We start from the raw sequence: 16,139 nt of genomic DNA on the forward strand, positions 1-16,139 counted from the left end.
TTAGGCAGTCTCCAGACACACACTTGAAGATTTTTTTTCTGAAAAGTGGTCTATTATGTAAGGAATTATATACAGCAGGGTGTGTGAAAAGAATCAACAGGATGTAATGCAGTCCAGCAACTAAATTTGATTCTTTTCAAATAACATCACACGTGTTAATTTCCTTTAATGCCACAGCAATTCCATTTGTTTTTACTTGATTAAAGAAAAACATCCAAGAAACAAGTTAGTTCCTCTTATCACTTACTTTATAGCAGGTGTAAGCTATTCCCTTATTCCTTATTCGTTCATTTTCTCTTTCTCTTGAAGTTAATAAGGCAAAAATAATGCAGCTATTGAGAAAGCAGAAAGATCCTGAAGACTATCCCATGTGTAAAAACCTTAAACAAACTACTTGACCTTGAACTGACCTTGAAGATGTAGACATCTTCTCATAGATAACGTCATCATATACACAATTTAACCCTTTTCTGATCAGTACATTGGTGTAATGGAAATCCTCTTATCTGTTATTTTTTAATCAGTATAAACAAATGAATTAATTTATCATCAGAAAAATGTAGACAATGAGCATTAAATGAGTCAGGATTTCAGTCTGAGCTGTTTCTCCCTCTGTTGGGATAACCTTACAGAGAGTTTTAGTGGTTGTAGATAACACCTTCAGATTTTAGAGACTTATGAACATGCACTTGGGGCATGTCTGTAAATAGAAATCATTTTGATATTAATATTTATTATATAATAAATATTTCAGAAACTTTCTATGAATATATTGTCACTAGTAGTCAAGGTCCTTTATCTGGAGTGTCCTCTATAGGCGTCCCTGTATTATTTTAGATAATTGAATATTTGAATATATTATATAGAAACTATTATATATCATTTTCGAACAAGTATATTAATATAAACTCTATGAACTCTGTGAAACTACTATCAGAGCTGCTATTAAAAAAATATAAACAGCACCTTCTGTTCAGGTTACAGCATTCCTCAGTACTGTAGTATTAATATCAACATGGAAGTCTTTTCATTTTTTTTCAGTCACCCTCCTCTTCACCCATTTCCCAGAGCTCCCAGCTCAGCCTACATGTCCACAGATATAGAACACTTAAGGAACACTGTTGTCTGTCCTCCTACTCACACTCTACTCCCTCCTGATGCTTGTGGTTTAGATATTTGGCTCTGAGTAAAGAACGCTAGGTCCTGGAGGGAAGCTCTCATTGCACCTGTGAGGTAATTTCAGAAGTAATGTAGCACTCTCTACTCTACAGGGTGAACCTCCTGGTGATAGCTCGAAACCATCAATCACTGCTTTTTATCAATGAACTTTTGCCGGTTTGCCTCCCTTCTTGGCCTCTCTCACTTAAAGAGCCATTCATTTATCATCTAAAATCTTGCCTGCTTCCTGTGTGGTAATTCCATGATAGCACTACTTCACTACACAACATATAGGTGTATGTAAAGTTGTAGTAAAAACAGCAGAAAAGGGAATGTGTGGAAATGTACTTTATGATAAATAGTCATTAAGAGGCTTTTCAATAAATGGACAAAACATTATAACACAAAAGTGCTACAAAACCCAGTCTAAGGGTATTTGAAACTGTATCTATTTACCGATCCAAATATCTGTATATCTGTATTTGGATTCTAAACTCCAGTATATCTGTGTCTATATGTAGATTTCTTCAATTTTCCTCCTCAGTTTGGTCTTGCCAATTCCCACCCACTAGCTAGCTCGACCTTGTCACACACCAACCAGCCAGGGAGGGTGAAGCAAACACACACTTACTCCAAGACATGTGAAGCTAGCCTCCACATATTTTTGAACTGCTGCTCATGCTCCATCCCAGAGCAGCATAACACACTTAAAAGATAATGCTGCTCTCTGCACTGTTCTGCATACGAGCTCAAAGATGACCACAATATTTAGAAAGGTTTTTATTCTTCCCAACAGCTATGCCTCTGGAAAAATATTGACACCATGTCAATATGGTGTCTGAATTTTGACTCAGTTCCTCAACCTTAGTTATATCACTAGATATTTCTCAACTTATTTTAAAATTTGTATAGTACACCATGCAGTGACATGCTTTTTACAATTGTCCATGTTTTAAAAGTAAAAGTCAAAATAAAAAATAGTCACAGAAATGGAATTTAAAAGTAAAATAGTAGTAAAATTGGAATAAAATAGAATTAGGTAAAAGGAAGATTAAATAGACAAATTATAGACAAAATATAGAAACATTTACAAAATTAGATGAAAATAGAAAATGTATAGTAAATATAGAAAAGTAGATCGTTTTTAAATTATTTTTGGTTGGACCTGCTAGATACATTTTGCATAATTAAACAATCACAGACAGTTAAGAAGAAGTAAAAGATGAAGTGCTATAAATGCATCTCATGTTAATGAATACGGTCCTTGTTTGTCCCAAGAACTTCATATCTGAGCACACATTCCCACCTGTGTGAAAGTATAAACCTCTTACTGATGCTAGTTTTGATCTCTTTTCTGAAGCTAACATTACTAGCAAACTTTCTTTAAAAGAGATAAAAATAATAGTGCATATATTAGTTTTGTATAGGTTATCTGTTCATTCTGAATAATATATTTATATTCTGTTACCTGTGTCGCTCTGGATGCTTCATGTTTCTTGTTGTCGAGAGCAAGATTTATGCATGCAGACACATTGTTGTTGTCTGTAATTATTATCACAGTAAAGAATATATTATATAAGAATATTAAGTAAAGAGGTGTCTGTCAACAAGCTTGATTCATACACAATTAGTGATCACTTGTTCCTTCTCAAAAGACAAAAAACAGAAACAGTTCTGTGGTCAATAGTTTCAAATCTTTTTCTTGTCTCTTTGTTACAGACAAGCTTCTCATTCTCTCGCTAGCACCTCTTTCTACCATTTATCTCCTAGTGCGTTTAGCTCACTTTCTCTGTTTTTAAAACTGTTTTTAAGCTGCTTTGGCCCAATGCAGCACTTATGGGGGATCAGAGACTCCTCTGACACTAAAACTCCTCAATACCAGGGCGCAGGATGAGATTACTGGTGAAACAGGGGTTTAGCAGCTATTATTCACATAATCGGCTATGATTCCCGACCGCTATGCTACCTGATACGCTCTGCCCTATAACTGAACTGGAATATGAGTAGCAAAGTAAAGAGAACTGCCCCAGTTCAGCTAAGGGTCCCATTAAACTAAACGGCAACTTGATTGACTTTTGGTTTTATGATTAAAAACATGAATCAATTATAAATCATTTTGCCAAACTTTACCATCAATTTGAGACCGTTTTCAAACCTGTGGTCTGTTTGAACTCAGTTTAGTCTACTGTGATTAACTTCGGGTGAATCTTATTGTAAGACATTCCTAACATTTTTAATCTGAGCTGTTGTTTTAGACTCACCTTGACCATAACTGCTTCCTCTGCAACGTCCTTCAGTTTATGCACGAAAGGTCAGCACACTCCCAGAAGGACAGATCATTGGCAGTGTAGCTTGAGTTGGAGTGAACAGTTGTCACTTGGGAGGAAAATGAAACAAATAGAGAAGCTTCCTCTATTATCACTAGCTGGAAGAGAGATTGGGTTCCTCCTCTTACCCACTGCTGATGACATACAAATATGGGGTGGTGGACTTATTTGTATTATATGACTGTTTTTATCCTCTAGTGTTTATTCTGCAGTCTCTAGTGTCCAGCTCTGTAATGGGTCATGTGTACATGTGGCTTGTTTTTACATGCAAAGCACCACATGATCCTAGCTTATTCTTCACTCCATCACTTATGGTGGAAATGTTATGCATTTTATGATTACAGTGCAATATTACTGACATTCATCACAGCAAGCAATGGGCCAATAGTCTCGATCACAGGAAAATGGTTTAATCCAATTGTAGCTCTGAGTTTTTCCCAACCAGTGAAATTCAAAATAAAGGTCAAAATACATCTTCCTATCTGAAACACTCCAGTGCTAAAACCATTCGTTTTTTAATCATATTCAGTGAGAGGGATCGACTTCAAACCATTGGGATTGACTCACTATCAGGAATCAGAAAATGTATGCTTTTTGTATTTGACTCCCAGGAGCTTCAATGCAAACAGAAAGCAGGATGGTGACCTTATGACTTATTCTGATTAGTGATTGATTACAGTACAATAATAGTTACAGTTAAAGGTTACAGTGTAGTAACTATGTGCGGTTAATAGATAATTACCAGCCGATTGATTCATATAGCTTTTTGAATCAATGTTTGTGGCATCTGTAAGCTCAGCAGTGATTAATGCATGTGCTGATCCATATATACTGTAAGTACATTATTAGCACAGAAAAATCATTCTAAATAAGCCAAATAAAAGGTACAGAGCTTAAACTAAAAAAATGAGAAAATGGTTTCTCTTGTAGACTGTAACGGTCTACATTTTACCTTCTGCATTAATCATGGAACTGTTAGTCAGCATTTCCTCCAGCTCTTGTATGCTCTTCCTCAATTTTAATAAAGTAGTGTAAGAGTGATTTAACTTTATAATTAGCTTTAAATCTTATAATTAGCTTTTTTATCCCCTGAAGAGCAATATTACATTGTATAGAAATGCTGCCTTTGCAGTTATTGTGATATGTAATGTGCTAGTTCCTCCTTGAATCTAGCATATTTAATATTGTTGAAAATGCAGGATTAATGGTCCAGTTCTATCAATTATGTGATTATAATTGCTTCTGTTTTTTTGTTACATCCAGCTATTTGAGCCTTGAACCAGAGACATGCTATAGCATGCTACCTTTTCCTCTGTAGGATAGTGGTTTTGTTGGTTTTTTGGCACTTATTATGTTACATTCTGAATATACATTTTAAACAGATGACTTCAGTATAACTAGAATATATTTTGTGCGGTATATTTTCCCTGTGTGGATTTTAGCCCTTTTTTAAACCCGGGGCTTGACATATATCTGTTTGTACTTTGCTGGATGGGGGTTATAAAGCTATAAATGGAAAGGATGGGGATCAGTTACATATCTCTTACATCTCATTTTGCCAACTGATAGACCTCCTCATTTTTCTGCCAAGATGAGAACATCTGTAATTTTTCTGTTCTTACCTTCTGTCCATCTTTACAGCTTATGCGGTGATTGCAAACGGCCTAGTGGAATGTCCAAAAGGCTATAAAAGAATGAATTCAACTCATTGTCAAGGTAAGTAATGCGAGATTGTTCAGTAGCACTGACCGGCTGTTTTTTTTTCTGACATATGCGTATGACTTTGCAATTTCATGCGTCCGGGTGGACCTTTAAGAATCTTAATGAAAGCGTCATGTTTTCAAGGACTGACTGGAAAGAGGTTTTTATTCCAAGTTTTGGGGTTACACTCCCCCATAAAGGTTCCCGCGCATCCTCGAACATTCATAAATATCCCATCAGGCCTTTATAAAATAATTGTGAATTATGTGAATAAATACCAGTGGGATCTCAATGGCTGGTTCGGGGGGGGGGGGGGGGGTTGGGGGGGGTTGAGCTGAGGTTAACACACACCATCATCCATCTACTGCAAGTAAAAATAAATGCGATCGCCAACAAAGCCAGTACACACACATGGACTCCTTTTGTTAGCAACGTCTCTTATTGAGAGTTTGAACTTACATTAAAAGGGGAAAAAATGGTCATAAGGTACAGGAAAGATTTCATTTTGCAAAATGAAGGATTCATTTCTATATGTTTTGAATTGATCGTTGAAGTTATCGTTCATGTTTGAGTGTTAGTTATGGCATGATTAGCATGAGGTACTTTATCTCCTCGTGTGATATACTTAATACAGGCAGAGATGCAGATGCAAACAACTTTAATGGCACACAGAACTACTAATCCAAATGGTCCAAAACAGGCGATGGTTAGATGATAAAACAAACAGACCTAAGTAGGCACAGGCAAAAACATGAGTAAAGAACTGCAGGTCAAATCAGGGAATCAAACAGCGGGTTTGATATAGTCAGGTGTACATAGACAGAACTGAGTGTATACTATGCAATGTGGTTGTGAACAAGAGTCTCTTGTATGAGTGTGTGTGTGTGATTGAGAACAGGTGTGTAAGCAGAAGTTCGGTAAATGTGAGCAGAGCAGTGTGTGTGTGTGTGTGTGTGTGTGTGTTCTGGGAATTTTAGTCCCGAGAGGCATGACACCACGTTTTAGTTCATATGTAGTTTATATGTAATGTAAATGTGTTTTACTTTGTTTCATGTAAATTCATAGACATGGTAATGTAAAAAAAGGAGGAGAGAGAGTGAAATGTTTTCATGAATACAAAACGCCTTTCTTTCCATATTTATTAGCACATGATATCATTCTGACAGCATATCATATGAAGTCATGGTATAATTTTAACAAAGCTCTTTACTTCAGACTGAACAACATTTTTATGACTAATATTTGATAACAGCACTGACAGTCTAACAGTCTCTTCCTGTACATTAAGATAAGTGATAGAGACACTAGTAAATCTTTGAACTTTCCCTTTCTCAACATTTCTTAGGTTTGTGCCCTTTTCGATTCAGCCTACAGATTCAAATCCAGAAACTGAATTAGCCTTTGGAAAACACTGACTTTGTGCTCCTTAAAGCATTTTGGTATTGATTTGAGATGAATTTGGCCATTTATTCTTATGCTGTTTCTATTTCCACGGAAGGACCCACATTTAAACTTGCAGTGCAGTGTTGCAGAGACAGACACATGCCATCTGAACTGGTGTCAAAAATTGCCTGAGTCATTTATCCTGCTTTGAGTCAGTTCCCTTCTCTCTGATCACTTCAAGATGTTCCCCCTTCCAGCGTTTGCATTTTCAGGATGCTCCAAAACTAAGCTGACAGTTATTCACAATGTTTTCTGGCTGGCTTCAAAGTCTCGTTCTTGCTCATCTCTCTTATCCAAAAAAAAAAAAAAAGGATAATTTTGCCCCCGTCAGATGATCTGCCAGAGCACAGAGAACTATTAGTTGTGGGTTTCTGTCATTGTCAGGTTGATGACTTTTCAGCCAAGATGTGTGTGTGTGCTACACACACACACACACACACACAAAGATATTCCCTTACCGCATTGCATTCGAATGTCACATCAGTTTTGGACATGTGTCATATCCTGCAGTTCATATTATAGCCATGATTCACTGCTGCCTGTTCCACTCATACAGGCTCGGTGATACACATCGTGCAGATAAGAGTGACTTCAAAAGCTTGCCAGCTCTATAGACCCCTCAAACCCCTTACTTCATGTCCATCAAGGGCAGCTGGATTTCCCATCACTCTCTCTCTATCTCCTTCCTGCCTGATGGAAAATGGCAGAGAGTTATCACTGCTGAGAAGAGCAGCTTTCAGCTCGGCTAAATAGTTGTTACGACTCCAGAGAATATGGCATGTGAGCAATTTAACACCATGCCTTTCTTCACAGAAGCAGAACCACATCATTAAAGAGTTGAGAAATAATAACGCACAAATGGCACGCATGTGAGCCCGATGCTGTTTTGCTCTTAATAACATACCAATGTAACAAACCAAACTGCTTTCGCTCTTCCCCTATTGTACAATGGCGAAGGTCTTAGATTACTGATAATGAACAAACATTACTAATAATGACAAATTTGTAAATAATAGATAATGGAAATCAATCGAATAAGATAATCAAATAAAACAGAATAAAATTAATTGTCCTTTTAAGAAAGTTGATTATTTTCTTATAACAGCATGTCTTGCAGTGTTTTATTCCACTTATAGCACCACAGTTTGCCAGCAATTAATTTTATTTATTAAAGAGTGCAACATTATTCATTTTTAACCATGTATAGCTACATTTAATGCTTTGGAACATATGTGAAACAAGTTATCGCTTAAGTCAGAGCAGCTGCGAAGAGTCAGTCCTTCACCAGCTGCTCTTTTTTTCCCCTTTGACTTGAAAGTAATAAGAGAAAAATTCAGCTTGTTTTGTTACAGAGAAACCGCAAAGCTCTCTATCCATTGGTCATAGTGTTTAATGTTACAAATAGTTGACTCCTTCCATGAGTGTTAAATAATCGTCTTCTTACAAATCTAAACAGCATTTGCTTCATTCATTTATACACAACATTCATTTCTTATAGCCTTTATTTGTCACATATAAATTACTGCACAGTGAAATTCTTTCTTCGCATATCCCATCCTTGGAGGTTGGGGTCAGAGCGCAGGGTCAGCCATGATACAGCGCCCCTGGAGCAGAGAGGGTTAAGGGCCTTGCTCAAGGGCCCAACAGTGGCAACATGGCTGTGCTGGGGCTTGAACCCCCGATCAACAACCCAGAGCCTTACTCACTTGAGCCACCACCGCATTTCATTTATAGAAATGATAATGTATTATAAGGAGCGAATAAATATACAGTATACCAATCAAATCATTAAAACTTACGTGATTAAATTCATTGTATAATCAGGCTAAAAGACGTTTGTTCAGGTTAATACAAATACAAATCTGTGACCAGGCTGAGCTGTAAGTCTACATTCATCCAAATGTGCAGGGGAAAAAAGAACAAATAAAGTTTCCTTTCTCACTTGAGTTTAATAGATTTTTGTGTTTTTCTTGGCACTGAGCTAACATCAGTTCAAGGCAACGTGTTTATACACCAGCGCCAGGTTAGATTCTACTCACCTATCGCATGTTGTTCACAAATAAACGTGAGCGTGTGCGTGTAAGAGAGCGAGCTCATGCCAACTCCTCATCGGTATCATATTCCTTACTCTACTCCAGCGCTCTCTCATGTCTTTGATCAAAACTGTCTTGCCAGTGTGGAGCTTGGACACTTATCAAGGCATAACGATAACAAAGAAATCGCTCTCGAATACACGTTCTCAGAAACGTTCTCATGTATCGTTCATCATTCAGATTTCCTAATCCAAATTGTCAATATGATGGCTGGACAAAAAAAAAAAAAAATTATTCTCCTGGTTGTTATAATATCAGGTATCAGATATAATACAGGATAAGGCTCCCAGTCCTGAACTGTTTAATTCTTATGTTCTCTTCCTGTATCGTCAGATATCAACGAGTGTCTGATTCCTGGGGTGTGCAAACATGCTGAGTGTCTGAACACTAAGGGTAGCTACAGGTGCACATGTAAGCCTGGATACATGCTGGATGCTGCGCGCAGTCAGTGTGTCTGTGAGTTACACCACACACACACACACACACATCAGCACTACATACTCAGCATACAGCACACTAAATACATGTCTGTCTGGAAGAGAATAAAATTTCAAAGGCAGACATTTCCAGAGCTGGAGAAATAAGGAGTATCAGAAAACATTTTGGAAAATTGATGGATAATCTGTTGTCAAAGTAAGACACTGAAGTTCTACATCTCTCTCACAAATAAGAGAGGATAAAAATCAAGCATCTGAGTTTTAAAGCCTAGCAGTGGTTACTTGGCAAGGCTGGAATTTCAGCTCACAACCTTCAGTCCAGAACTTCCAAAAACACCCAGAGTGTGGGTTTTTTCTGCTACTACTGCAGCAGTTACCCATATCACATCATGTTTTCTCTTCTCATATTGTCCTTTATTTAAAATTGGATAGAAGGTTTAGAAAATAAGTGTGGTGACAGTAGATTTTTATATAATTTTTATTGCATTTACTCTTAGACCATGTTTACCCTTGGTTAATTTATACACATTGACATGAAAAATGTAAATGTACAAACAATACATTTGGAATAGATCTAAATCTAATTGGTCAAACCACATCAGGGTTTTTTTTCCGTGATACACATGCTCCTGGAAGGCTCATAAAAGCAAGCAAACATGAAGAACAGCCCTGGAAGATACATGATGCATGAAGTTATGCTTCACTCACATCTTACATTTACATTTATTAACCTCCATGCTTGCACTGAAGCAGAATACAATCTTGTGCTTGTGATTTTTTACAGCCGATAAAGCAGTGTCTGTGGAGCAAGCCTCGTGCTACCGTTTCATATCACCAGGTTCATGTAGTCATCCACTGGCCCAGAAAATCACCAAGCAAATCTGCTGTTGCAGCCGTGTGGGAAAGGCCTGGGGCTCAGCCTGTGAGAGGTGCCCATTGCCTGACACAGGTACGTCATGACTTCTAAAACTACTTTTGAAGAAAAAGCAAAAAGATTGGCAAATGTAGTCAGGTCATAGTACTATAGTGCTGTAATATAAACACCATTAACAGTCCCATTGAGTTTCACATTGGAGAAAGGGAATCTATTCCCTCAGTATGAAAAATTTGATGTTAAACATCCCTAAATAAACATCCCCTTTTCCTGCTCCTGATTTTATCTTCAAAGTGAAAGTAAGAACTATGTGCGTCGTGTGTGTGCTAATGATGTGATTTATGGACTGCATCACAGATCTGTTACCATGGGAGTACAGGAGAATGAACTATGGGCAGTATAAATATAAAGGAAAGTCTGTCATATCACATAGATTTACACTCAGTCCATTATGTTAGACCTCCCTTCTTCACATTCCATCTGTTCCATAGAGGCAGTGGGAATCAAAATAACACATAGGAATGAAGATCTGGGATACTTTTAGTTAGTTTCTCTGTTTTAAAACCACTACTGGAAGAGGGGAGGGACTTGAATTTGGAATTTGGACTTGATGAAAGTATAAAACCTGCATGAAATCTACAGTGTACCACTGTGTTTCTGGTACCAGCTGCTGTCTTTTATCTGAAATCAGATTCTCCTAATTTATGCTGTGTGTGCCTGTGTCTGACCTTCATGAGCCAAATGAGATTCTAAAATTTCCTTTCACAGTTCATATAACATATACGACGTGGCTGAGTGTAATGCATGATGTATCCGGCTTAGGCTGCAGTCACGCAAATATTTTTTGCCCTTTAATATAATTAATGCTTGTTGTTCAGATGGACGGAGTGTTCGAAGTCTAACCAGCATCAAGTTACATTAAGGTCACATCACTGTTAGTCTGGTGCAGGGGTCGCCAACTTGCAGACCGTAGTCCAGGTGCCCAGTAATGTATGTCAGGAGATCCAACTACATGAAAAATACTGTGGCAGAATCAATCAATGTATAAAAAAAAAAAAACTATAAGGTACAGTATAGGTATAGTTCAGTGACTCTATTTTACTGAACATGAACCGTGTTGGCTTCTGTAGCAGATCCTCCAATCTTATGCATTTATGCAAACTTTCCTCTCGTGAAATAACAGTCTTTCATGGATTTTTTAATTTCATTTACTCTCTCTGGTCAGATTAGTGCAGCAAGAAATGGAATATTCACAGATGATTAGAATTAGAAGTTAGAAGTGTGCTTTGTTTCTCTGCTCAGAACAGCTCTGATCTGTTCAGTGTCCATGGTGATAGATGAAAGTTTTAATATAAAGCACAAGCAATGAGCAAATGATAATTTAAATGGTCTCATTATTAGCTAGAAACTAATCAGTAAAGTATAACCACTGAAGGGAACTTAATCCAGTCATGTTTGTTGTTTTGTATAAACATTGTTAGCAAATAATTTTGTGTAGTCAAATAGATGACACATTTTAGAGGAATATTAATGATACACATTAATAGTACAGCGGATAGTTGTTAGCATGTTTGCCTGTTATGTGTGGAGTTTGCATGTTTTTCCTGTTCTTTGTGGGCTTCCCCAGGGTACTCTGGTTACTCTGGTGGCACCTTGCCTTGGGCCCAGAGTCCTCTGGTATAGGTTTTCCCCCAATCCTGTGTAGGATAAACAGTACAGAAAATGGATGGATGGATGGATAAAAATCCATCAACCGTATTTGTTTGATGGTTATTAGTTAGGCCGTTGTGTTTGTGTATATTAGAAAATTGTGTAATAGTGTGACAATTCAAACATATATCTTACACGTCTAATTTATATTCACAGATCACTTTAAGGAGATCTGTCCAGCAGGCCATGGCTACACCTATTCTCGCTCAGACGTCCAGATCACACTCCGTGAGCTGGAGGAAGACGAGCTCACAGAAGTCGACTCATACCCCACATACCCCGAGCCTCCTTTGACCCTACCAGAGACGTACCAACCACTTCAACCCGTTTACCCCGAGAGCCCGTATCACGAGCCCTCAGTGCCATCTTACCCTCAGACACCCGCTAGGCCTCAGCCGCCCAGGACTGGACACATGCCTATTCAGCCTCCTCCAGTCTCCTTACCTGAGGGTGAGTATAAAGAATATATGTACAGTGCAGAGTATTACATTTCTATGTGATGTACACATTTATACACATTCTAGATGTTGGCGTAAATCCTGCTTTCAGAATTTGCTGTTCAATTTCACCATATCAGAAGTGAACATAAATCTGAGACTGAATATGACTCATGTGTCCATCATCATTTCCCTTGGCTTTTGGGAATAGTCTTACTCCAGGGAAGTTAAACATCTGTGGGATTTCTCCGAAACCTCCTTCTCATTTACAGTTAATGAGATAATTCACTGGCATTACTCAGGCCACTATAAACATTTACAAATTGAGTCGTTATTAGTGAAGTCATTTTCTCTGTCCACTTCTGTATTTGCATGTTTTTAGCTCCTCCCTTCTATGGAAAGCCAAATGGATTGATGCAATCTAAAAGCTAGATAAGCTGTATTTTATTAGAAATAAATATTGTAAAATGTGTTCCTGATGGAAGAAATATACCAGCTGAGCTTTCTGTGGGAATAGTAAAAAAAAAAACCAAAACACTGCCGTTGATTAATCTTCATCCTCTCTCTCCTCTTCTAGATGGCAAAACTGCGAATGAGGTAAGTGCATATTTAAAGAAATAACTGTACAATATATAAAAACCCTTATTATTGTCTTATTATTGTTAACGGAATTACTCTATTTTATCCCAACAGCCAATTAATACACCTCCTTCGTACCCAGGTATTATTTTCTTTCTTACACTTACTTCATTGTGGAAATGATTCTGGATAATTTAACTACAAATGAACAGGAAACATTGCTTTAACCTAATGTCCACACTTTTTTTCTGTATAACTCAGCAGTCTTGGAGCCATGTAAAACAGAGATTAGTGAGCTCTTGGGGAGCTGGAGTCGGACTTTATTTTTCTATAAATTGTTCTTATAAACCCAAGACAACCAATAATTGGATCCTACTGCCAGTGTAAATACGAACAAATCTAACGTGCATCATGCAAAGCTTTTTGGACCTTTCCAAGATTTATGAATGTTTTTCTGTTGGTTTTAGTTGGTGGAAAGACATTTTGTTTTTATGTCAGAATTGCTTCCGTAGATGAATTACATGAGCGTCCACTTGAGATTAATGGACTGATGGCCCGTGCATTGTAAATCATGTGTAATGTACTGTATAATTGATTTCCATAATTGTTTGTGTGTTGGTTTTGGCTGGCTCTTGCTGTAGGTGTAGTGGAGGTCACCTCTAACTCTCCTACCTATGTGATGCCAGATTTGGAGAATCGTGACACAGCGCCGATTAACGTTGCTACTCAGGTCACAGGTCAGTGGTTACAGACACACAGTAGAATTCCTTCATCCTATCAAACCATCACAAATAATGCTCACTTGCATTTATCAATTCCGTCTATTCCTGTGGAGCAGTGGACGCTTTGGATCTACACAATATGAAGCAGTATGCTTTTAACTGAATATGAATACACCCTTCAGAATGACTAGAATAGGATTTTTAAATAGACACAAAGAGAAAATTGAGACTTTTCTTTTTATTGATTTATTTTGAATTCTTGCCAGAAATCTTTTTGGACTTGGATCCTACAGGTTGCAACAAACGGTTATTATGTTCATGTGCGTAAAAGCGGTCAGTTATGTAGCATGCAGGACAAAGAATGATGTGCTGTATAATGTATTTCAGTTAGGCTACCAGTTTCTCCAGTTGAGACCAATTGTGAACTTGAGTGTGGTAGCTGAGGTTCAGGAACTTTCAGAGCCAAAATTTGAGTGAATGAATGAATAGATGGATGGATGGATGGATGGATGGATTGAAGGATGGATGGATGGATGGATGGATGGATGGATTGATGGATGGATAATTCAGGCTTAGGGCATGCTTGCTTCAGTTTTAAATCCAAATACATGGATATGTTTGGGGCAATAAAGTGATACAGATACAAACACTAACATTGTATTAGATCCCTTTTAAGCAAAAAGAATTTTATTGTTCAAGAAAGATCTCACTGCTCCATGATTACAGCTTAATCTGAAGCCAAAAATATGCAGTTTATTAAACAAGTGAGAGGACAAAAAGCTAAATTAGATGGACATATAAAGACAAGTATGTGAATATAAATAAAGATGTGTAAATACTAGAGTATATACAAATTGTAGTATATACAAGATGCATTATATACAGATCAGCAGCACAAACAGACAAAACAGAGTTGTAAACATTGTGTCATGTCTAGATGTACAAATTTCGTATGTGTAGAATTACTGATAATGCTTCACACAGACTAAACAGTTCAGTGTGTCAGCAGTTTTTGTGTGGGTGTTAATGGAGTTTTATTGAGCTGCGTAAGGACATTCAAATGATGAAAATGTCTGTATGTTTAGCAGATTTTGCTTTTATAGTCCAGGACCTAGGGGTAAATTATCTGTTTTTCTTCTGTTCTGGTGTAAAGGTTGGTGATTTTTTTCATCATTCTCTCATTACATTTTGTTAGCAAGTAATCAGACTCTTAAAAGAGCTTGATCTTTTTCAGAAGGCAAAAAATGACTTCAGGTTTTCACTCTACTTTAAATGTTGTTAAAATTAAAAGGCAATTCTTGACTTTCAAGAAATTAATGTAGACATAAATAATCTGCAGCCAACTCATCACCTCAGTAGGTCTTCTCGTGGTAGTTTGTGGCTTGGTTTGAGTTTGTTCCACAGGTCCAGTTTCCAAAGAACAAAGTAAGCTTTGTGTAGGTTGTTTTCCCCCATTTAAGCTAGCCAGGATCCATCTATTGAACCCTACTCAGTGGGTGATGAGGCAAACAGTCAAAGCAAATGTGCTGTTTGGAACCAGTATAACACAATTAGAGTAAAGAATAAACTCCAGGTTGGACAATCAATATCAGATTGGATGCAGAATTGCTGAGAAAATGCTCTTCCAAGACTGTGTTTAGAAAAAGAGCGGAGGAGAGAAAAAAGAGGGAAGTCAAATGTCAAAAGTCTTGAGTCAAAGCCTCATCACTGCAGATGGGTCCGTCAGACCACTCCAACAAGCCCTCTGGCCTGGCATGAATTAAATGCTGAATGAGTAAAGGAACAGCCTTCACTTTTATAGAAGCAGATGGCCACCATTTAGAGTTCTACACCACTGTAAAATGTGATCCCATACCTAAGCCTGCACTGTAAAACCTGCTCCAATGTCCTGTGTACTGAGCAACATTTTCCAGAGCTATGTATGCGTCTGCTGAGTTGGAGACAGAATTACATTATATATATTCATTAATTTTGGGCTCTACAAATGTCATTATTCATGCCCTGTTTTACTGAGATCTGAGATTTTACTGTGCATTCATTAACTTGACATAAAAAATGTTATGTGACGTGGAATTCTGTGAGCAATCTGCTTTCAGGGTGTTGCACGTGATATCCAGTGAAGCATTTGCATTTGACAATTTACAGATATTTCCTCTCTTGTATTCGAACGTGTTGCCGAAGCAGTTACTCATTATCCTGTTCAATCTCTTCTTGTAGACATCGACAAGTGTTCGTTGACCCCGACAATCTGTGGTGCAGGCCAGTGTGTGTCAGTGCAGACGGGTTACACCTGCTACTGTGACCCAGGCTACACCCTCAATGCTCTGCAGACCACCTGCATTGGTAAGACTGTTAATGACAACCAGATGAGTGAGAGACTCCGTTCCTATTAGATGGCCATTCATTTCATATGAATCTGTAACTTAGAGATTTTCTCAGTTTTATGGCAAGTGTATTTGTATATTAGATATACTCAGCCTCAGAACCTCAGATGCTTCACCAATAGAATACAAAGAGGTGGCAAGTGATTACCTTTCTGGCCACACACTTCACATTTATAATCTGATTGTCTCTCTTTTTTATGCTGTTCTTTGGAAAAAGGCATCGTGACCAGACAGAAAATAGTTCACAAAATCCCATTTTTAAAAGTTACTAAAG

The 16,139-nt window shown here is 37.6% G+C and overlaps 1 protein-coding gene across 1 annotated transcript in view; it reads left to right on the plus strand.

The window, feature by feature from the left end:
* Positions 1 to 16,139, plus strand: part of LOC131359248 (latent-transforming growth factor beta-binding protein 2-like) — a 109,555-nt gene that overhangs the window by 60,659 nt on the left and 32,757 nt on the right. The window contains exons 9-16 of the mRNA XM_058398951.1: positions 5,127 to 5,201; positions 9,056 to 9,178; positions 9,944 to 10,108; positions 11,900 to 12,193; positions 12,758 to 12,777; positions 12,874 to 12,901; positions 13,401 to 13,496; positions 15,699 to 15,824. Coding sequence (XP_058254934.1) covers positions 5,127 to 5,201; positions 9,056 to 9,178; positions 9,944 to 10,108; positions 11,900 to 12,193; positions 12,758 to 12,777; positions 12,874 to 12,901; positions 13,401 to 13,496; positions 15,699 to 15,824 — 927 coding nt within the window. The remainder of the gene's footprint in view (positions 1 to 5,126; positions 5,202 to 9,055; positions 9,179 to 9,943; positions 10,109 to 11,899; positions 12,194 to 12,757; positions 12,778 to 12,873; positions 12,902 to 13,400; positions 13,497 to 15,698; positions 15,825 to 16,139) is intronic.

This window comes from Hemibagrus wyckioides, linkage group LG09, assembly GCF_019097595.1.
Source record: "Hemibagrus wyckioides isolate EC202008001 linkage group LG09, SWU_Hwy_1.0, whole genome shotgun sequence".
NCBI classification, from domain to species: Eukaryota; Metazoa; Chordata; class Actinopteri; order Siluriformes; family Bagridae; genus Hemibagrus; species Hemibagrus wyckioides.